Source organism: Thamnophis elegans, chromosome Z (genome assembly GCF_009769535.1).
Source record: "Thamnophis elegans isolate rThaEle1 chromosome Z, rThaEle1.pri, whole genome shotgun sequence".
Taxonomy (NCBI): Eukaryota; Metazoa; Chordata; class Lepidosauria; order Squamata; family Colubridae; genus Thamnophis; species Thamnophis elegans.
The window spans coordinates 141,566,777-141,589,698 of NC_045558.1; the positions used below are offsets into that span (position 1 = coordinate 141,566,777).

Genomic DNA, 22,922 nt, shown 5'->3' on the forward strand with positions numbered 1-22,922 from the left:
ATGTCCTGTGCAGGATAGCTCTGCGTGCCGTTTCCGGCATGCGTGCCATAGGTTCAGCACCATGGTTATAGGGACTCCTGCTTGGGCAGCAAGATTGAAAATCTGGCATGTCGGATGTGACATCTTTTCTACTCCTCTACAGAGGGGAGAGATGGGTCTATTGACAGAAAGCCACTGGAAGAGACTCGGGTGAACTTTTTTGGCACCCAGGGCCCAAACCAGAACGCATGTGCATGCAGCTAGTCCTCAACATACAACAATTCGTTCAAAGGGAGGACGAATTGGGAGCCAAGGTGGCGCAGTGGTTAAATGTAGCACTGCAGGCTACTTCAGCTGACTGCAGTTCGGCTGTTCAAATCTCACCGGCTCAAGGTTGACTCAGCCTTCCATCCTTCCGAGGTGGGTGAAATGAGGACCCGGATTGTTGTTGGGGGCAATATGCTGACTCTGTAAACCGCTTAGAGAGGGCTGAAAGCCCCATGAAGCGGTATATAAGTCTAACTGCTATTGCTACAAGAGCCGAGGTGGCGCAGTGGTTAAATGCAGCACTGCAGGCTACTTCAGCTGTCTGCAGTTCGGCTGTTCAAATCTCACCGGCTCAGGGTTGACTCAGCCTTCCATCCTTCCGAGGTGGGTGAAATGAGGACCCAGATTGTTGTTGGGGGCAATATGCCGACTCTGTAAACCGCTTAGGGAGGGCTGAAAGCCCTATGAAGCGGTATATAAGTCTAACTGCTATTGCTAAAGACCGTTAGAAAGACCAGCTGGGTGGTGTGTATAGTCTGAAAACAGTCTGGAAAACGTCCACGAAGACCAGCTGGCGGGAAACCAGAAGAGCAGCTGGCGACGGCGTGCCACCTCTGGCACACATGCCACAAGTTCGCTATCACGGGACTAGAAGCAGCATTTGAAATGTGGATTGACGGGCGGCTGTTCTACATATAAGCCGGAACAACATCGGAAAGGAGGAGGTGGCAAAGCCAAGGGAACTCAAAACCATAAAACGAAAGTTTAGAATATTTCGGAGCAGGCGATGCGACACCCGGGAAAAATACGCCATCCTTCACTTAATCCTCCAAGGGAAAATCGAAGGCAGACGAGGTCCAGGCAGAAGAAGAACATCGCGCTTTCAAAATTTAAGGCATCGGGTTTAGACGAAACGCAACCGCGCATTTGTCACGCGGTTGTTGATAAAAATTGGATCGACGACGGGCATGGTGCAAGACGAGGCAGCTCGGGACAGCGGGTTGGACTAGATGACCTACAAGGCCCCCTTCCAACTCTCTTCTGATGGGTTTGAGTCTCAACTTCCAACCTCTTAGAATTTGGCCAGTGGGGGGAAAAAGAGAAAGAAGGAAAGGAGTGGAGGGATAGAAGGAGATAAGAAAGCAAGGAAAGATCTCTTAGGGCCTTTATAGAAGCAGGTCCCACAGAGTTCAAGCGAGGAGCAAAACTTTTTTCTTCTTTTGAGATCCTTGCCAACCAATCCTTGATTTCCCCCCGCCGAAGGCTGCAAGGGACAGCCGGTCTCCTAATCCATTGTGCCCTTCTGTCCTTCACTTCGGCTGGGCGACATGCCCGCAGCTGTCGCCGGGCGTCATTTTAAACACCATGGGTTCTCCCCACCCCCTCTCCCGTCGACTCTTTTCTCCTTCGGTTCCTCGCCCACTTGCCAACCGGGGCATCTCTGCCAGTTCCTTCAGGTGGGGCGATCCGAGGAAGGGAGGGGATGGCAGAAGGACGGGCCCCTAAAAGGCCCTTCTCGCTGCTGGCCACGGGCGCCGGGTGGGCCAAATCCCTGGGCCAGGCGCTGGTGGTTTTCTGGAGCAATCAATACGCTTGGCTACTCGGGGTGCCAGGCCTCCGTCGTGCTTACCACCTGTGGCTGGCGTCGGTGGTCATTTTTGGGCCCCTGCTTCAGTTTTACGTCAACCCCCGGGCCATCTTTGCCAATCATCACAACTTCTTTAACATGTGAGTAAAGTGTTTGTGTGTGTGGGTCTTTTGGGGTAGGTGGGTTGGCAGCGATCAGCTTAGGGGGATAAATAAAGCAAATCCATTTTATTTTATGCGATGAAACGTTATCGATTCAACTGCCTATCTGCGGCTCCCAATTGCCAAATATATCTTAACGATGGAAAGCTTGCCAACGTCATTTTAACACCTAGGTCTCCTTGGCACGAGGTCATCCAGGGTCACAGCTAGTCCTCGACTTACGACCATTCGCTCCGTGACATTTCAAAGTGACGAGATCGTGGGGGGAAAGGGACTTGTTCACACTTAATGACCATTGCAGTGTTTTCCCATGGTCGTATGATCAGAATTCAGACGCTTGGAAACGGACTCGTGTTTATGACGGTTGTAGCATCCCCAGGGTCCCGCGATCCCCCCCCCAAAAGTCCATGGAAAGTCAGATTCACTTAACCTGTGTGACTGACTGAACAACTGCAGTGATTCACTTAACAACTGTGGCAAGACACAACAAAATTCCCTTAACAAGCGTTTCACAGCCACGGGAATTTAGGACTCAACTGTCGTAATTTGAGAACCACCCTGTAGTCCATTCTTCCAGTTTTAACGGCTTCTTGTAACATACAAGTCGTCCTTGATTTATAACTGCAATTGAGCCCTGAAATATAGTTGTAAGTTGTGCCGGTCGTTAAGCGGATCACCGAATGATCATGCCTGATTTTTTTTTTTTTTAAATTATTCATTCATTGAGTTTCCATGGTCACCCAATTCAATTAAGCGATATTTGATTTTTCCACCTTTTCTTTTTAAGGCGGTCGTTAAACAAATCTATTGTCCACCAGGGTTTTTTTCATGTTGGGACCACCAGTTTCAAGGAAATCGTCGTAAGTCAGGTGAATGTGGGACACCCTGCCAAAGGCCGTAAACCCAGCCAAGTTGCTGGGACGGGAGCGGCTTATAACCGGATCATAAGTAGCTCTGAAACTTAAAATAATCACGAAGTGACCCGTCGTAAGTTGAGGACTAGGTGCCCTTGATTTCAACATTTGTATCTGTCCGTTAATCCGTTTTCTGATTGGTGTGAAGTCTCGCCGTTCTTTCACCCGGCTGCATTGTCATAAATCGAACAAAAAGAAAAGAAAATCCATACAGGTAGTCCTCGACTTATAACAGTTCATTTAGTGACCGTTGAAAGTTACAACGGCACTGAAAAAAGTGACGGTTTTTCACATTTAACAACCCTGATTTGCACTTACGATGGTCGCAGCGTTCTCGGCTCATGTGATTCTCATTTTGTTACCATCTTTGACCCGGAAAAAGTCCACGGGGAAAGCCAAATTCGCTTAACGACAGCGTTACTCACTTAACAACCGCAGTGATTCTCTTAAGCACTGCGACAAGAAAGGTCGTAACATGCACCCGACGTCCCCTTAACGTCCGTCTTGCAGGCTCGATTGTGATCGTTGTTAAGTTCGGGACTACCTGTAATTTGCGTGACCCGTCAAAACCGCGTTCCACAAAAGCGCGGTCGACGAAATCGCGTATGTGACGTCATCACAACGCGACGAAAAAGATCGAAAAATTGAAATAAAAATTAAATTACAGCAAGCCGATTCACATAAAGGTAAGGGTTAGGTTAAGGGTTAGGGTTAGGTTAAGGGTTAGGGTTAGGTTTAGAGCGTTAGCGTTACGTTTAGCGTTAGGTTAAGGGTTAGCGTTAGGTTTTTCGTTAGGTTAAGGGTTAGGGTTAGGTTAAGGGTTAGGTTAGGGTTAGGGTTAGGGTTAGGCTTTATTTTTACATTTTTCGATCTTTTTCGTCGTGCTGTGATGACGTCACATACACGCTTTCGTCGACCGCGATTTTGTTGTCCGCGGTTTTGTGGTGGAACCGTAATTTGCAGCGCCTTCCCTGGAACCAGGATTGAAGTATCTGGGTGGAACGTGGCCATCTTAGCTTGTGCAGATCCCGGCTTGTTTCCCTCTCGATCGTCCTGGCTCTGTTTAGATCTCTGATTCTCATCCCCCCCGTTTTCCCCCCGCTCCCCCAGAAAATTTGTCCGATCTGCCTGGGGTTGGACCTGCATTTTCCTCGGCGGATTCATCCTTCCGGTGGTTTACCTGTCCACGCACCAGATCCTGCTCACTTTACGTCACCTGGCCCGCTTGGCGGTGGGCGCCAGCCTCTGGCTCGGCGCCACCGAAGCCTTCCTCCTGATTGAGAACCTGACTGGCTACTGCTTCGACCCCGTGCCGGAAGGGATCCTGGTGAACGGCCTGGCGGACAAATGGACGTGCCTTCACAAAGGCCACAAGTGGCACGGCTACGATGTCTCGGACCACACTTTCCTGCTGACCTTCTGCTGCCTGCTGATGGTGGAGGAGACGGCCATCTTCCGGCGCTACCTGGCCCAGGGCCACCCGGCCGGGGTGCCGCTACGCCTCATTTTCCTGCTTAACGTCCTCCTCCTCCTGCTCTGGAACTTCCTGCTGGCGTGTACGGTGGTGTACCTGTACGACTACAGCCACAAAGTCGTAGGGGCCGCCATCGCCACGCTGTGTTGGTTCCTGACCTACCGGTGCTGGTACCGCTGCCCGTGTTCGCCGGGGAGACCCGGAGCCGGCCTGTTTCTCCGGGGAGCCACGAAAGAGGCCACGCGGCAGAACTGAGCATCTGCCCAAAAGTCGAGGCGCTCCATCAGTTGCCCCAAATAAAGAAAGGACTCTTTCCAAAGTTCTCTTTGTGGTTTCTGGGGGGGGGGGGGGTTTCCGATGAATTAGAGGTCTCGGCTGTGCCAGCTCACAAAAAAGGGGTACGGAACCCCGAGTCTGTCTTTCCCTATTAGTTATTTATTTATTTATAATGTTTAAATAAGTAGGCAACTTTTTACAGCTGCCATGAACACTTCTCAACTTGGGCCGCTTTAAAACTTGTGGACTTCAACTCCCAGAATTCCAAAGTGGAAAGAGGGGGGGGTTGGAGGACTGGGGAATTCTGGGAGTTGAAGTCCACAAGTCTTAAAGGGGCCACGATTGAGAAACACTCAGCTAGAACATAAGGATCATGGGGGAGATGACAGGTGAGGAATATTTTTTTTCTCCCAAGCTTAGGGCCGAGCTGGCTAAGAAGTTGGGACAAAAGGCGTTGGGAACAAGTCCAGCGAAAGGTGATTTTTCTGCATTTCCTTATGATATTGTTCATTTCTCTTGGCAGACAGAAATATAATTCTATTGGTCTGTCTCCATTTTGATCGATCTATCTATCTATCTATCTATCTATCTATCTATCTATCTATCTATCTATCTATCTATCTATCTCCATCCATCCATCCATCCACCCATCCATCATCTCTCTTATATCTATCTACATTTATCTATCCATCATCCTCTCATCTATCATATATCCAGTCTATCTACATCTACATTTATCTATCCATGCATCATCCTCTCATCCATCCATCCATCCGTCTATCTATTCTATCCAATCTTTATTCATCCTCATCTATTATCTATCTATCTCTATCTATCTATCTATCTCTATCTATCTATCTATCTATCTATCTATCTATCTAATCTATCCATCCATCCATCATGTCTATCTATTCATCCAATCCAATCAATCTACATTTATCTATCCATCCATTCACCCTTCATCCCCTCATCCATCCATCCAATCTATCCATCTACATCTATCCATCCATCCATCATCCTCTCATATCTATCTAATCTATATCTACATTTATCTATCCATCCATACTTCCTCATCTATCCATCTACATCTATCTATCTACATTTACCCACCCATCCATCCATCTTTCTTTCTTTCTTTTCTTTCTTTCTGTGTCTGTCTATCTATCTATCTATCATCTATCCAATCTATATCTACATTTATCTATCCATCCTTCATCTCATCTATCTATCCATCTACATCTATCTACATTTACTCATCCATCCATCTTTTTCTTTCTTTCTTTCTTCTTTCTTTCTTTCTTTCTTTCTTCTTTCTTTCTTTCTTTCTTTCTTTCTTTCTTTCTTTCTTTCTTTCGTGTCTGTCTGTCTGTCTATGTCTCTGTCTGTCTATCTATCTATCTATCTATCATCATGCATCCATCCGATCTGTTGATTCCTTTTCCCATCCAGTATTTCTCCATTCTTGGCCGCTTTAAGTTCCGTGGACTTCAACGCCCAGAATTCCCTTAGCCGACCAGGCTGCCCTGAGGAATTCTGGGCATTGAAGTCCACTGGGTCTTCCAAGTGACCCAAGAGTGGAGAGATTCCTCAGAGACCACCCATTCCCCTCTCTAACTGAAATAAAGCACCAGTGCTGCCAATCCAAGTTCCTCCCCCGACCGATGCAGCGGCAGAACGACCCCTCCCCAGCTCCCATTCCTCCAGTATCTCCAGCCAGCCTCCCCCCCGCCCATGCTTCCCCCCAAATTCCTTTTTTTACAAATCCAGGATCCCAAGCGCTTCCTTCAAAAAAAAACACTGCCCCCCACCCCTGGCCCAGGATCTTTGTGAAGCCTACCCGGCCTACCTCACAAGGCAGTTGTGCATTTGCAAAGAACCATTTGCATCTCACTGAGAGCCCCCCCCACCCCGTTTTCTGCAAGCCCATGGGGGGGGGGTAAAGTCCCTTGTCTGAAATGGTGTGTGTGTGTTTGTATATATAGTATTTAGATAGATAGATAGATAGATAGATAGATAGATAGATAGATAGATAAGAGGATGATGAATGGATGGATAGATAAATGTAGAGAGAGAGATGATAGAGATCTATACAATATCTATTTAAATAATAAAATATATTATGAATTACATATATACATATATTATGAATTATATATATGAATATATTAAATAATATGTAAATATTATATATATATATGTGTATAAATTTTATATATATATACATATACATACATACATACATACATACATACATACATACATACATACATACATACATATATATATATATATATATAGTGTCACAACCCCTGGAAAGCCCCAATTATGGGAGGAAGCTAACTGCTTCCATCATCTGTCAATCGGTTCGTCACAAGAGTCCATCACGACAGAAACCCAATATTTTTACTGTTGCCTTTTGTTATATTTGTGTTTTTATTTGTGCTGATAAATAAATAAAGGGAGACTAGTATAGATCTATTTCAAGCTATTTAGCTCTCATCAGCTAGCCATACCCTTACTGGGATTTGAACCTGTGCTGTATTGCATCTTAGGCAAATTCACAACCCCTGGTATGCCCAAGTGTGGGAGGAAGGTCACACTTCCACTCTCTGTCATTAGGCTCGTCACAAGAGACCATCCAGACAGAAACCCAATATTTTTACTGTTGCCTTTGTTATATTTGTGTTTTTATTTGTGCTGATAAATAAATAAAGGAAGACTAGTATAGATCTATTTCAAGCTATTTAGCTCTCATCAGCTAGCCATATCCTTACTGGGATTCGAACCTGTGCTTGGGAGGCAATAGAGCACAGGTTCGAATCCCAGTAAGGATATGGCTAGCTGATGAGAGCTAAATAGCTTGAAATAGATCTATACTAGTCTTCCTTTATTTATTTATCAGCACAAATAAAAACATATATATATATATATATATACACACACACACATACACATAACATACACACATACATACACACACACATTATTTATTTATTTATTTATTTATTATTTATTTTATTTATTTTTTATTTAAGTCACAACCCCTGGTATGCCCAAATATGGGAGGAAGGTCACACTTCCATTCTCTGTCCTTCGGCTCATCACAACAGACCATCCAGACAGAAACCCAATATTTTTATTTATACAGATAGATATAGCTCTATATTATATATATATATAATATGTTAATATATATTATTTAAATATATTTATTATTTATAAACACACACACATGAATGATATATGTATATATAATTCATAATTATTATTTAAATATATAGATTAAATATATTAACAATTAAAATATGCTTATACCTAAAATTAGATATACATACACATAATATACACACACACACACACACACATATATACCCAAACACATATACATACATATATATACACACACACACACACACACATACATACACACATACTATATAGAAATAGTTATAGATCTCGATTGCAAAGGGGCTGGACTAGAAGACCTCCAAGGTCCCTTTCCAGCTCGATCCGTGCTCAAGGCGCCAGGCTGCTGGAGGGCTGGAGAAGGCTCCGGCGGCTGCCCCGGTTGGATGGCGGCCTGCCGATTCCGCCCGTCCTTCCTTCCTTTCCCCCAACCCGTGGACCCCGCCTCCCAGGCCCGGGGAAGGAGGAAGCCCTGCCCGCTCGCTCTCTCTCTCCTCCCCGCTTCTCCTCTTTCGTTTTCGCTTCTCGCCCAGCCGCTGTTTGGTCTCCGCTCCGCCGTCTTTGCAAGCAGACCCCCCATCCCACGTCCGCCAAAAACCCGGGTCAGCCCTTTCGGACGTGCACCAAAGCCCGCTTCTTTCCACCACCACCACCAAGCCCTTCCGTCCTCCCGATGGCCACCCTGGAGATCTCCCCCGTCTGCGAGGCGCAGGTAAGCCCCGGGAAGGAAGCCTGGACCGCGTGGGAGCGGCCTGCCCTGTTGGACTTCCGCCTGCAGGGGATTTTTGGGGGTGGGTGTGTGAAGCTTCACCTGTTGGATTGCTGCCAGAAAAGGGGGGGGCGCTGGTAAAGTTGGGAAGGGGCGTGGAGGGGGGGGAGAAAGAGAAAGCTTCACCTGTTGAATTGTTCTTGGCAGGCAGGGAGGGGGCCCTGCTAAAAGGGGGGAGGGGGAAAGAGAAAGCTTCACCTGTTGAATTGTTCTTGGCAGGCAGGGAGGGGGCCCTGCTAAACGGGGGGAGGGGGAAAGAGAAAGCTTCACCTGTTGAATTGTTCTTGGCAGGCAGGGAGGGGGCCCTGCTAAAAGGGGGGAGGGGGAAAGAGAAAGCTTCACCTGTTGAATTGTTCTTGGCAGGCAGGGAGGAGGCCCTGCTAAAAGGGGGAAGGGGGAAAGAGAAAGCTTCACCTGTTGAATTGTTCTTGGCAGGCAGGGAGGAGGCCCTGCTAAAAGGGGGGAGGGGGAAAGAGAAAGCTTCACCTGTTGAATTGTTCTTGGCAGGCAGGGAGGAGGCCCTGCTAAAAGGGGGGAGGGGGAAAGAGAAAGCTTCACCTGTTGAATTGTTCTTGGCAGGGAGGGGGCCCTGCTAAAAGGGGGAAGGGGGAAAGAGAAAACTTCACCTGTTGAATTGCTCTTGGCAGGCAGGGAGGGGGCCCTGCTAAAAGGGGGAAGGGGGAATGAGAAAGCTTCACCTGTTGAATTGTTCTTGGCAGGCAGGGAGGGGGCCCTGCTAAAAGGGGGAAAGAGAAAGCTTCACCTGTTGAATTGTTCTTGGCAGGCAGGGAGGGGGCCCTGCTAAAAGGGGGGAGGGGGAAAGAGAAAGCTTCACCTGTTGAATTGTTCTTGGCAGGCAGGGGGGGCTGCTAAAAGGGGGAAGGGGGAAAGAGAAAGCTTCACCTGTTGAATTGTTCTTGGCAGGCAGGGGGCCCTGCTAAAAGGGGGGAGGGGGAAAGAGAAAGCTTCACCTGTTGAATTGTTCTTGGCAGGCAGGGAGGGGGCCCTGCTAAAAGGGAGAAGGGGGAAAGAGAAAGCTTCACCTGTTGAATTGTTCTTGGCAGGGAGGGGGCCCTGCTAAAAGGGGGAAGGGGGAAAGAGAAAACTTCACCTGTTGAATTGCTCTTGGCAGGCAGGGAGGGGGCCCTGCTAAAAGGGGGAAGGGGGAGGGGGGATGAGAAAGCCTCACCTGTTGGGTTGCTCCCAGCAGGCAGGGAGGGGGCCCTGCTAAAATAAGGAGGGTGTGGAGGGAAGGGAAAACTTTACCTGTTGGATTGCTACCAGAAGTAGCTGGGGGGGCCTGCTAAAATGGGGAAGGGGTGGGGAGGAAAAAGAGAAAGCTTCACCTGTTGAATTGTTCTCCAGCAAAAGGGGGGGGGCTGCCGAAGTGGAGACGGGGAAGGGAGTGGGGGAAAGAGAAAACGTCACCTGTTGAATTGTTCCTGGCAGGCAGGGAGGGGCCCTGCTAAAAGGGAGAGGGGTGGGGGAAAAGAGACAGCTTCACCTGTTGGGTTGCTCCCAGCAGGCAGGGAGGGGCCCTGCTAAAATAGAAGGGGAAGTGGGATGGGGGGGGGGGGAAGAGAAAGCTTCACCTGTTGGATGGCTCCAAGTGGGGGGGGGTGCTACAATGGAGGGGGGGAAGAGAAAGCTTCACCTGTTGGGTTGCTCCCAGCAGGCAGGGAGGGGCCCTCAAATGGGGAGGGAGGGGGGGGAAAACAAAGCTTCACCTGTTGGATTGCTGCTAGTAGTAGGGGGGCGCTGCTAAAATGGGGAAGGGGAGGAAGGAAACGATCCTGGGTGGGTAGGGGGAGAAATCAGAGCCGGATCCCGGGATCAGAGGCAGGTAAGGAGGGAGGAATCTACTCAGGATTTGGGGGGGGGGGGGTTAAGGGGAGGAGATCTTGGGGAGGGGTGGTAGAGAGGAAGCTTCACCTGTTGGATTGTTCCCAGCAGGCAGGGGGAGAGGGCTGCTAAAATGGGGAGGGGGGGCATGGATCCTGGGTGTGATGGGGGAGAAATCAGAACAGGTTTGGGCGGTGGGGGGTAGGGACGTGTTTGAGCAGAGAAAGCTTCACCTGTTGAATTATTCCGAGCGGCCTGCTAGAATGGAGAAAAGGGAGAGTCCCCCCGAAGAAGTTGGAGCAGCGCCCCCAGATTGGAGGCAGACAATGAGGGGACTGTTTTTGGGGGGGGGTCTTGGAGGGGGGATTGGGCAGGAGGGGGGAAGAGCGTTAGAGAGAACGCTTCACCTGTTGGATTGCTGTGGGGTCCAAAACGAAGAGGGGGCGGGGCCTTGAATGCTGGTTCAAAAGCATTCAGGCTGGCAGGGCGGGGCTGCCTTGGCACCTCATCCCGTCCCCTGTCAAACGCTCGGCCGAGCGAGAAGTCCAACAGGTGTAGCGAGGGATCGGGTGTCCCAGCGCCTGGCCAGGCGCCCGAGGTCCTCTTCTGTGCCAGCTTCCAAGGTTTCCCCTTTCATTCCTAACCCTTCTTTCTCTTTCTCTTTTACCAGGTGAATTCCTTCAAGGAGAAACTTTGCGTCCAGGTGAGAAATTTGGGGTATGGTGTCATCCAGGCGGCCCCCCCCCGCCCCAAAATCTTGGGGAGGGGGCGGGAATAATCGGCCTCCAATTACTCCACCCTCCCCTTCGTCCCGTCCCCAGCAAATTTCGAGGGCATATGGAAATCGAATAAAATTGTAATTATAATTATTAATCGTGACCCGTCAAAACCGCGTTCCACAAAAGCGCGGTCGACGAAATCGCGTATGTGACGTCATCACAATGCGACGAAAAAGATCGAAAAATTGAAATAAAAATTAAATTACAGCAAGCCGATTCACATAAAGGTAAGGGTTAGGTTAAGGGTTAGGGTTAGGGTTAGGTTTAGAGCGTTAGCGTTACGTTTAGCGTTAGGTTAAGGGTTAGCGTTAGGTTTTTCGTTACGTTAACAGTTAGGTTTAGGGTTAGGTTTAGGGTTAGGTTAAGGGTTAGGTTAAGGGTTAGCATTAGGTTTTTCGTTAGGTTAAGGGTTAGGTTTAGGGTTAGGTTTAGGGTTAGGTTAAGGGTTAGGTTTAGGGTTAGGTTTAGGGTTAGGTTAAGGGTTAGGTTTAGGGTTAGGTTTAGGGTTAGGTTAAGGGTTAGCATTAGGTTTTTCGTTAGGTTAAGGGTTAGGTTTAGGGTTAGGTTTAGGGTTAGGTTAAGGGTTAGGTTTAGGGTTAGGTTTGGGGGGGTTAGGGTAAGGTTTTCGCTTTATTTTTACATTTTTCGGTCTTTTTCGTCGCGCTGTGATGACGTCACATACGCGCTTTCGTCGACCGCGATTTTGTCGTCCGCAGTTTTGTGGTGGAACCTTATTAATAGCCCATTGTCCACAGCTCCATTCAGAGGAAAAGGGCCAGAAATTAAGAACATTGGCAATTCTATTTCAGTAATAATAATAATAACAACAACAACAACAGAAAAGATGTGATAAAATCAAGAATGGAGAGTTGGCAGAACAAAGCACTGCATGGCCAATTTCTGGAAAAAATAAAAGATAAAGTGGCTGAAATTAGGCTACCAAACAGCCAAAGAAGCTGAAAAAATTTCGCATTTACTATATATGGATGATTTGAAACTCTATGGAAAGTCAGAAATAGAAATCCAATCCTTGACAAACACAGTCCGAGTATTCAGCACCGATATTTCCATGCGGTTTGGCATGGAAAAATCCGCCACTGTATCCATAAAAAGGGGCAAAATCACTGCATGTGAGGGAATTGAAATGCCCAATGGCCAACTAATTAAATGCAATGAAAAGGAAGCCTACAAATACTTAGGCATTCTGCAGTTGGATAACATCAAGCATGGAGAAGTAAAAACTATTGTCAGGCGAGAGTACACCAACAGAGTTAAAAAAAATTTGAAATCTAAATTGAACGGTGGAAATACAATCAAGGCCATAAATACCTGGGCAATACCAGTTATAAGATACACAGCTGGCATAGTTAACTGGACACAAGCTGATTTGGACCTTTTGGACCGAAAAACCAGGAAACTAATGACAATGCACTACAGTTTACATCCACGTGGTGATACTGATAGACTATACCTGCCCCGAAAATCAGGTGGCAGAGGATTATTACAAGTGAAGCAAACAGTTGAAGAAGAAAAACATGGACTGGCTGATTATTTAAAAGAAAGTCAAGAACATCTATTAATCGAAGTAAAGAACAAAAATCTACTGAAGGCCCAACAGACGAAACAAGAATACAGAAAAGATGTGATAAAATCAAGAATGGAGAGTTGGCAGAACAAAGCACTGCATGGCCAATTTCTGGAGAAAATAAAAGATAAAGTGGACAGTGAACAAACTTGGTTATGGTTAACAACAGGTACGCTAAAGAAAGAAACAGAGTCGCTAATCCTGGCTGCGCAAGAACAAGCTATCCGCACAAATGCCATTAAGACCAAAATCGAAAAATCCTCCGATGATGCCAAATGCAGACTTTGCAAAGAAGCTGATGAAACTGTTGATCACATCCTCAGCGGCTGTAAAAAAAAAATCGCGCAGGCTGATTATAAATCGCGGCACAATTCAGTAGCGCAAATGATCCATTGGAATTTGTGCAAAAATTATAATGTTAAAACAGCAACAAACTGGTGGGAACATCAGCCTGAAAAAGTCACCGAAAATCAGATGGTCAAGATCTTGTGGGATTTCCATATACGAACGGACAAAATACTAGCGCATAATACGCCAGACATCACACTGGTTGAGAAAAATAAGGTCACAATCATAGACATCGCAATACCAGGTGATAGCAGGGCCGCCGAGAAGGAACATGAAAAAATCGCAAGATACCAGGACTTAAAAATCGAAATTCAACGACTATGGCACAAACCAGCAGTGGTAATTCCAGTGGTAATTGGCACACTGGGTGCTATTCCAAAAGCACTGGAATTACATTTAAAACCGTTAAAAATTGACAAAACCACCATCAGTCAAATGCAAAAAGCCGCACTGCTTGGATCTGCACGCATATTACGAAAATACGTTACGACGTCCTAGGCCCCTGGGTGGGGCCCGACTAGTAACCAATGCCAAATCCGGCGAAACAACTGGCCGCTGTGATACAATTGTATAATAATAATAATAATAATAATCCCAAAGTCCATAGTCCCATTCAGATGAAACAGGCCAGAAATTAGGAAGATTGGCAATTCTAGTTCACCAATAATAACAACAACAACAACAACAACAATTTCTGAACATCTGGCTGACTGATTTATAAATTATTCATTAATATTGTTATTAATATTTATTATAACTACTTAAAGATGGCTGCCAGTTTGGGTTATCGGCACCAAACTTTTTAGTCCTGTAAAATATGGTCATTCTAAAAAGTTTTACATTTCATTTAATGTGAAATGTTTTGAATTTTCATTTACTGTGAAATGTTTTGATTGGACAATTGATTGGAAAATGTTGTTTCATTTCATGTAAAAAAAAAATTCATTTACTGTGAAATATTTTTCATTTCATGTAAAACGTTTTTCATTTCCTTGAGTCTGAAATGTTTTTTGGGTTTCGTGTAAAAGATTTTGAATGACTTTTCGCCTCAAACGTTTCTCTTTTCATTTAGTATAAAATGTTTTTCATTTCATGAAAAAAAGAATTTCATTTAACTGTGAAATATTTTTCATTTCGTTTCATCTGAAACGTTTTTTTTTTGTTTCATTTTACGTAAAATATTGTGAACGACTTTTCATCTCAAACGTTTTTCATTTCGTTGAGTGTGTGAGATGATTTTCGTTTCGTTTCACGTGAAATAGTTTTAATTTCTTTTCATCTAAGACATTGTTTTATTTGAGTTAAAGACCTGATTGGGTGGTCCCAAAACTGAACCTTTTTCTTCTTTTCATCGGCAAATCATTTTAAATTCTTTCCAACTTTTAATATTTCCTTTCTTCCCTCTTTCTTCAGGCGGAAGAACTTGTCGCCAGAAGATTTCCTGAGAAAGTTGTAGAACTGAGTAATTTTCTGAAGGTAAGGCAGCCTTCGGGCGCAAAATGAAAATTAAAAAGATAAAAAGATGGGAATGATTGGGGCGTTGAAAAGGATATAATTGTCTGCAAAAAAAGACAACAACACTCAAAATGTACAGCCAAGCCATACCTATAGTCCTCAAGTTACGACCAGTCGAGCCCAAAATGTCTGCTGCTAAGCGAGACATTTGAGAAGTGAGTTTTGCCCCGTTTTACGACCTTTCTTCCCACAGTTGTTAAGTGAATCAGAGCAGTGGTTAGCCACACGGCTGTTAAATGAATCAGTGCAGTTGTTAGCCACACGGCTGTTAAATGAATCAGTGCAGTTGTTAGCCACACGGCTGTTAAATGAATCAGTGCAGTTGTTAGCCACACGGTTGTTAAATGAATCAGTGCAGTTGTTAGCCACACGGTTGTTAAATGAATCAGTGCAGTTGTTAGCCACACGGTTGTTAAGTGAATCAGTGCAGTTGTTAGCCACACGGTTGTTAAGTGAATTAGTGAAGTTGTGAGCCACACAGTTGTTAAATGAATCAGTGCAGTTGTTAGCCACACGGTTGTTAAATGAATCAGTGCAGTTGTTAGCCACACGGTTGTTAAATGAATCAGTTTGGTTGTTAGCCACACCGTTGTTAAATGAATCAGTGCAGTTGTTAGCCACACCATTGTTAAATGAATCAGTGCAGTTGTTAGCCACACGGTTGTTAAGTGAATCCGGCTTCAAGGACGGTGCTCGTCAGGCGGTCGCGAAAGGGGACTGCATGACACAACTGTCATAAGTGTGAGTCGCTTGCCGAGCATCTGAATTTTGATTGTGTGACCACGGGAACGCTGGACGGTCGTAAGTGTGGGAAATGAGGCTCAGTTGCTTTTTTTCAGCGCCACTGTAAATGAACGGTTGCTAAAATGGACTGTCGTAAGTTAGGGATCGGGCCTGTCATTCATTGCGCTATAAACAGCAATTAAAATTAATTTTTTTTCTTAGCTCCCACAAAAGAGAGGAAACCCAGAATCGTAACAAAATAAATGTAAATTTGTTATTTAAATCATTTAGTGACGGTTCAAAGTTACGACAGCACTGAAAAAAAGCAACTTACGACTGTTTTTCACACTTACGACCGTTGAAGGATTCCCCCTGGTCACGTGATCAAAATTCAGCCGCTTGGCAAGTGACTCATTTATGACGGTTTATATCCTGAAATCACTTGATTCCCGTTTACGACCATCCGACAAGCAAAGGGATTCACTGCGTCACTAACTTAACCACAACAACGATTCACTTAAAACGGGGCCGGAAATGTCGTAAAATGGGGCAAAACTCACTGAACAAATGTTTCCCTTAGCAACAGACATGGTGGTCGTAACTCGAGGACTAGCTGTAGATGAAACAGCAATTGCTAGCGTTGAACCAGCTAACAATCCCAAATTTTCAAGGTTTAATTCTAACATCAGTTCTCAAGTTACGACCGTCTCTACAGTGATTATTCCAAATTACAGCAGTGCTAAAAAAAAAAGGAACTTACGGCCAGTCCTCAAACTTACGACCATTGAAGATTACGTGATTAAAATTCGGACACTTTGCAACTGTTCGGTAATTGTGACGGTGGGGCTTTGCGACCTTCCCGGGGGCTGCAACGGGGGAAGCTGAATTCACTTAACAGCTGCGTGATTTGCTTAACGCCCAGGCTTAACCCCCACTCCAGGGCATAAAATTGGGTGTGACTCACAGAGCAGCCGCCTTGTTTAGAGACGGACGTCCTGCTCCCATTTGCGGTCGTAATTTGAGGACTGTGTGTATCGCACCTGGGAGTCTTCCTACCTTCCTTTATTCTTCTGAAAGATTCTTAAAAGAGCCGGGAAACCGAGCGGGCTGCGAGTTCGAATCCCGTTTGCACCCAAACGAGGAGATGATACTCAGAAATGTCAAGCAGGAGCAAAATTTCTCTTTTTTCTCCTTCTAGGCTCCTGAATTGAATGTGGCAGATCTGGTTTTGCTCCGCGCCGAATTAGATATCCCCATACCAGATCCCAAAAAGGACGAGGAACGTCACAAACAGCGGGAGGTAAGCAAGGACCCACAGTTACGACCGGACATATTTTGGGTTGGTTAAAAAAACCACGGCTTCTCTTTTCTCTGGCAAATCTTGGTGATTGGAATTGTTCGCAAACCAGATGAGGGTTAGTTATTCGTCATCCTGGTTTGTTTGACCGTTAAATTGCCCCAAAAGTCCTTGACGGGGAAGGAGGGCTTTGAAATGGCTATTTTGACAAGCCTGTGAGCATGCAGAGAGCTTGAATAGCGGTTTGTCTCCATTTTAAAAGGAGTGGACTTCAACTCCCAGAATTCCCCAGCCAGCATGGCTGACTGGAGCATTCTGGCAGTTGAAGTCCAATCATCTGTAAAGCTTGCTGGCTGGAGAATTTTGGGAATTTATACATCTTAAAACATGTTGGCTGGGGAATTCTGGGAGTTGAAGACTGTGTGTCTTAAAGCATGTTGGCTAGAGAATTCTGGGAGTTGAAGTCCATCCATCTTAAAGCATGCTGGCTGTGATGAATTCTGGGAGTTGAAGTCCATCCATCTTAAAACATGTTGGCTGAGGAATTCTGGGAGTTGGAGTCCATCCATCTTAAAACATGTTGGCTGAGGAATTCTGGGAGTTGAAGTCCATGCATCTTAAAACATGCTGGCTGAGGAATTCTGGGAGTTGAAGTCCATGCATCTTAAAACATGCTGGCTGTGAGGAATTCCATGCATCTTAAAACATGCTGGCTGAGGAATTCTGGGAGTTGAAGTCCATGCATCTTAAAACATGCTGGCTGAGGAATTCTGGGAGTTGAAGTCCATGCATCTTAAAGCATGCTGGCTGAGGAATTCTGGGAGTTGAAGTCCATCTTAAAGCATGCTGGCTGAGGAATTCTGGGAGTTGAAGTCCATCCATCTTAAAGCATGTTGGCTGAGGAATTCTGGGAGTTGAAGTTCATGTGTCTTAAAAGCATGCTGGCTGTGAGGAATTCTGGGAGTTGAAGTTCATCCATCTTAAAGCATGCTGGCTGGAGAATTCTGGGAGTTGAAGTCCATCCATCTTAAAACATGCTGGCTGGAGAATTCTGGGAGTTGAAGTCCATGCATCTTAAAACATGTTGACTGGGGAATTCTGGGAGTTGAAGTCCACCCCTCTTAAAGTGACAAAACACTGTTTGTAAATGTTCTTCATCCTGGACAGATTCACATCCTGAAAAGCCAATGGATTCCTTGAATTGCGTCCTGGAACGAAAGGCTGATTCTTTTTCCCAGATCCCCCTCCAGAGAGATCCCTTCAGGGACGGGTGATTTAGCTGCTTCTCCCCCTCCCCAAGAGACCCCAGGAGACCCTGCCAAAGTTTCAAAAATGAGCAAAACTTTTCTTTCTTTCTTATTTCTTTTTCCAACTGGGATTCAACCCAAGAGAAGAAGCTGAATCCTGTTGGATTGAATTAAATCCACCCTGATTTAATTTCTACCTTCTCCTTTGCCCAGAGGGATAAAGAGAAATTTCTTGGCACGTTTTTACGGTTAAGTAACGCTTGGGATTTTTAAAAAATCCGCCCTGCCCCATTGGGAAACGGCTTTGGGGTGTCCTAAATCTTCCACCCCCTCATTTTGCCCCGCCGGTTTCTTTTGAGCGTGACAAAAAGGCATTTTACTCTCCAGCAGGCCCTGCAAAATTCATTTCCCCAGGATTAAACCCGGGTGGGTCCTCGACTTACAACCCCCTGGAGCCCAAATGTATGTCACTAAACGAAACACCTGTTCAAGGAAGGTGTTGGCCTCATTTTAGGAAGTTTGCTGGCCACTGGGGTTCAGCGAATCGTTGCCATTGGGCAAGTTGGGCACACGGTCGTTAAGCGAATCCTTGGTTTGTGCGAAGGTCACAGAAGGAGTGGGCCAAGGCTCCCGACGTTTGATCGTGTTTGATGCTGTCCTGGTCAGAAGTGTGAGGACCGTTTGAAGTGTCGCTAAATGGAATGGGGTAGTGAATCGAGGACAGCCAGGATAAAAGGAGGAGGAAGGGGGTTATTTTCATCGGGGTTTACTACAAGCCAGGATGTTATTCGTGGGGCTTGTGATGTCAAACTCCTGGCTGAGGGCTGGAGATATTTCATTCGTCCGTTAGGTAAATCACGATTGCTCTGCCTTTCCTTTTCTTCTCCCTCATTCTTCCTTCCTTCCTTCCTTCCTTCCTTCCTTCCTTCCTTTTCTTCATTTCTTCCCTCCATTCTCTCTCCTTCCTTCCTTCCCCTCTCCTCTCTCTCCTTCCTTCCCCCACCCTTCTTCCTTCCTTCCCTCCTCTCTTCTTCCTTCATTTCTTCCTCTCTCCTTCCTTCCTTCGCCCACCCCATCCCTTACTTCATTTTTTCTTTCCTTCCTTTTGTCCCTCCTTCCCTCTTCTCTTCCTCCTTCCTTCCCACTATCTTTCTCCTTCCTTCCTTTCTTCCTTAATTCCCTCCCTGCCTTCTTTCCCTCCCTCCCACTTTCCTTCCTTCTCTGCCTCCCTTCCTTCTCCCCTTCCCTTCCTTCATTTCTTCCTTCCCCGCTCCCTCCCTCCTCTCTCCTTCCCTCCTTCATTTTTTCCTGCCCTCCTTTCTCTCTCTTCCTTTCCTCCCTTCCTTCTCTCTTCCTCCTTTCTTCCTCTCTCCTTCCTTCCTTCCCCCACCCTTCTTCCCTTCCTTCCTGCTCTCCCTCCCTTCATTTCTTCCTCTCTCCTTCCTTCCTTCCTTCCCCCACCATCCTTTCCTTCATTTTTTCTTTCCTTCCTTTCGTCCCTCCCTCCCTCTTCTCTTCCTCCTTTATTCCCACCTACTTTCTCCTTCCTTCCCTTCTTCCTTAATTCCCTCCCTGCTTTCTGTCCCTCCCTCCCTCCCTCCCTCCCACTTTCCTTCCTTCTCTGCCTCCCTTCCTTCTTCCCTTCCATTCCTTCATTTCTTCCCTCCCTCACTCCTCTCTCCTTCCCTCCTTCATTTCTTCCTGCCCTCCTTTCTCTCTCTTTCCTTCCTCTCTTCCCTCCCTTTCTTCTCTCTTCCTCCTTTCTTCCCTCTCCCCTTCCTTCCTTCTCTCCCTCCCTTCATTTCTTCCCTCCTTCCCCTCTCTCTCCTTTCTTCCTTCCCTCCTCCCCTCCCTCCCTCCTCTCCATATACTTTCCTTTCTTCCCCCCTTCCCTCCTCCCTTCTCTCCATACTCTTTCCTTTCCTCCCTCCCTCTCTGCAGAAAGAAGAGAAGGAGAAGGAGAAGGAGGAGAAAAAAGAAGAGAAGAGTGCTAAGAAGGCATCAGAGGATGAAGACAAAGGTACAAAGTAGTTGAGAGGCCTTTTGGGGGAAGGTCAAAAAAGTCAAGATGGCAGTCGCGACTGATGCGCCTCTGTTCCTTTTTAATGTGTATTAAAATTGAACTCCACCCATCTTAAAAGAGGCCTGGGTTGAAAAACATTCTTCTGTGGGTGTTTTTTCAAGCTTGGCCCCTTTAAGATGGGTGGACTTCAACTCCCAGAATTCCCTAGCCAGCATAGAATTCTGGGAGTTGAAGTCCACCCATCTTAATTGGCTGAGGTCGCTATCTCCCATGCTGGCTGGGGAATTCTGGGAGTTGAAGTCCACCATCTTAAGTGGCTGAGGTCGCTACCTCCCATGCTGGCTGGGGAATTCTGGGAGTTGAAGTCCACCATCTTAAGTGGCCGAGGTTGCTACCTCCCATGCTGGCTGGGGAATTCTGGGAGTTGAAGTCCATCATCTTAAGTGGATGAGGTTGCAATATCCCATACTGGCTGAGGGATTCTGGGAGTTGAAGTCCACCATCTTAAGTGACTGAAGTTGCTACCTCCCATGCTGGCTAGGGAATTTTGGGAGTTGTAGTCCACCCATCTTAAACTTGTTGAAGTAGCTACCTCCCATGCTGGCTGGGGAATTCTGGGAGTTGACATCCACCATCTTAAGTGGCCAAGGTCGCTACCTACCATGCCGGCTGGGAAATTCTGGGAGTTGAAGTCCGCCATCTTAAGTGGCTGAGGTCGCTATCTCCCATGCTGGCTGGGGAATTCTGGGAGTTGAAGTCCACCATCTTAAATGGCTGAGATCACTATCTCCCATGCTGGCTGGGGAATTCTGGGAGTTGAAGTCCACCATCTTAAATGGCTGAGGTCGCTATCTCCCATGCTGGCTGGGGAATTCTGGGAGTTGAAGTCCACCATCTTAAGTGGCTGAGGTCGCTACCTCCCATGCTGGCTGAGGAATTCTGGGAGTTGAAGTCCACCATCTTAAGTGGCTGAGGTCGCTATCTCCCATGCTGGCTGGGGAATTCTGGGAGTTGAAGTCCACCATTTTAAGTGGCTGAGGTTGCTATCTCCCATGCTGGCTGAGGAATTCTGGGAGTTGAAGTCCACCATCTTAAAGTGACTAAAGTTGCTACCTCCCATGCTGGCTGAGGAATTCTGGGAGTTGAAGTCCACCATCTTAAGTGGCTGAGGTCGCTACCTCCCATGCTGGCTGGGGAATTCTGGGAGTTGAAGTCCACCATCTTAAGTGGCTGAGGTCGCTATCTCCCATGCTGGCTGGGGAATTCTGGGAGTTGACCTCCACCATCTTAAGTGGCCAAGGTCGCTACCTACCATGCTGGCTGGGGAATTCTGGGAGTTGAAGTCCACCATCTTGAAAGTGACTAAAGTTGCTATCTCCCATGCTGGCTGAGGAATTCTGGGAGTTGAAGTCCACCCATCTTAAACTTGGAGAAGTTGCTACTTCCCATGCTGGCTGAGGAATTCTGGGAGTTGAAGTCCACCGTTTTAAGTGGCTGGTTGCTATCTCCCATGCTGGCTGGGGAATTCTGGGAGTTGAAGTCCACCATCTTAAGTGACCGAAGTTGCTACCTCCCATGCTGGCTAGGGAATTCTGGGAGTTGAAGTCCACCCATCTTAAAGGGGCCAAGCTTAAAAAAAAAATACTTCTATAAACTTTTGAATCTTTTTTTTTTCTCCAACTAAGACAATCCCATGAAATGACAGGATCAAGACAGCATCTAAGCAGCCCAGCTCCTCGGATGAGCAGCTAAACTGCGGAGGATTTAGCGAGGCGGGAAGAGGCCTCGGGGCCTGGGTGTGAAGGCAATTTAGGATTGCACCATGATTTAAAAAGTCCCTTCTTGAGTAACAAGATCTCTTTGTGCAACTTTCCACAGGCGAAACTGGTTTCTGTTTTCCCTTTTAATCTCTAGCTATGAATCCCAACCTTTATTATCCAGTTTTATTAGCTGGTTTCAGCAAGCTTACAGGCTGTCCTCAGCTTCACGGCGATTCATTTAGTGACCAGATTACAGGCAGTCCTCGACCTCCATTGGCCGCCATGGAGGCCCCGCATTGATGTCCCTTTCAAAAGAGAGCTTCGCCCCATTTTTCTGGGCCACCGTCGTTAAGTGAACCCCTGCGGTTGTTAAGTGAATCGCCCGGTTGTGAAGAGAATACGGGCCTCCTCGTTGTTTTTGTTTGACGGGAGGTCGCCGAAAGGGGATCGCATGACTCCCCTCCCCCCAGGACTTCGGACTGCGACCGTCATAAAGGCGAGTCAGTTGCCAAATATCTGAATTTAGATCGCATGAGGTCGTAAGTATGAAAAATAGTCCTAAATCACTGTTTTTGGGGCCACCGTAACCTCAAATGGTCACTAAATGAACTAGGACTACCTGTACTTGGGGGGGGTTTACTTATAACTGGTCCTCGCACTTACGACCATCACAGCATCTCCACGGTCATGTGATCCGATTTCCAGCATGTATTTTCCTTCCCAGCCAGCTTCTCGCAAACCAAGTCTGGGGCGGGGGAAACTGGATTCGCTTAATGACCACGACCACAGGCTTCACTTAATAACTGCAGTGATTCATTTAACAACTTGTGGCCCAAAGAAGTGGTAAAACCAGGCCGGGCTCCCTTAACAATCTGGCCTAGCATCGCCATGGAAATTCAGGGGCCAATTCTGGTCGTAAGTTGAGGACTCCCCATAGTTTCAATCCTGTGCATTCAGCCCAGCACTCTGGCTCTTACCTCCATTGAAATCTATACAGGGACCGTAGTCCTCGACTTATAACTAAATAGTTCGTTTAGCGACCATTCCAAGTTACAGTCACCTTGGAAAAAATGGCAGTTGACTCTTATTTATGACGGTTGCATGAGCCTGGGTTCACGTGATCCCCTTTTGCGACCTTGTAGTGAGCCAAGTCCATGGAGAAACCTGATTCACTCAACGACCGTGTGAT

General features: G+C 46.5%; 2 protein-coding genes across 2 annotated transcripts in view; both read left to right on the plus strand.

Moving 5' to 3' along the window:
• The first annotated feature begins 675 nt into the window (after positions 1-675).
• Positions 676-4,702, plus strand: FITM1 (fat storage inducing transmembrane protein 1). The gene is made up of 2 exons (XM_032234574.1): positions 676-1,974; positions 4,020-4,702. Exons 1-2 carry the CDS (start codon positions 1,730-1,732, stop codon positions 4,636-4,638), a joined length of 864 nt encoding a protein of 287 aa, XP_032090465.1. The 5' UTR covers positions 676-1,729; the 3' UTR covers positions 4,639-4,702.
• Positions 4,703-8,296: 3,594 nt separating this feature from the next.
• PSME1 (proteasome activator subunit 1) overlaps positions 8,297-22,922 on the plus strand; it is a 28,410-nt gene continuing 13,784 nt past the window's right edge. The window contains exons 1-5 of the mRNA XM_032237253.1: positions 8,297-8,557; positions 11,127-11,159; positions 14,582-14,644; positions 16,605-16,706; positions 19,892-19,970. Coding sequence (XP_032093144.1) covers positions 8,519-8,557; positions 11,127-11,159; positions 14,582-14,644; positions 16,605-16,706; positions 19,892-19,970 — 316 coding nt within the window. The 5' untranslated portion in view covers positions 8,297-8,518. The remainder of the gene's footprint in view (positions 8,558-11,126; positions 11,160-14,581; positions 14,645-16,604; positions 16,707-19,891; positions 19,971-22,922) is intronic.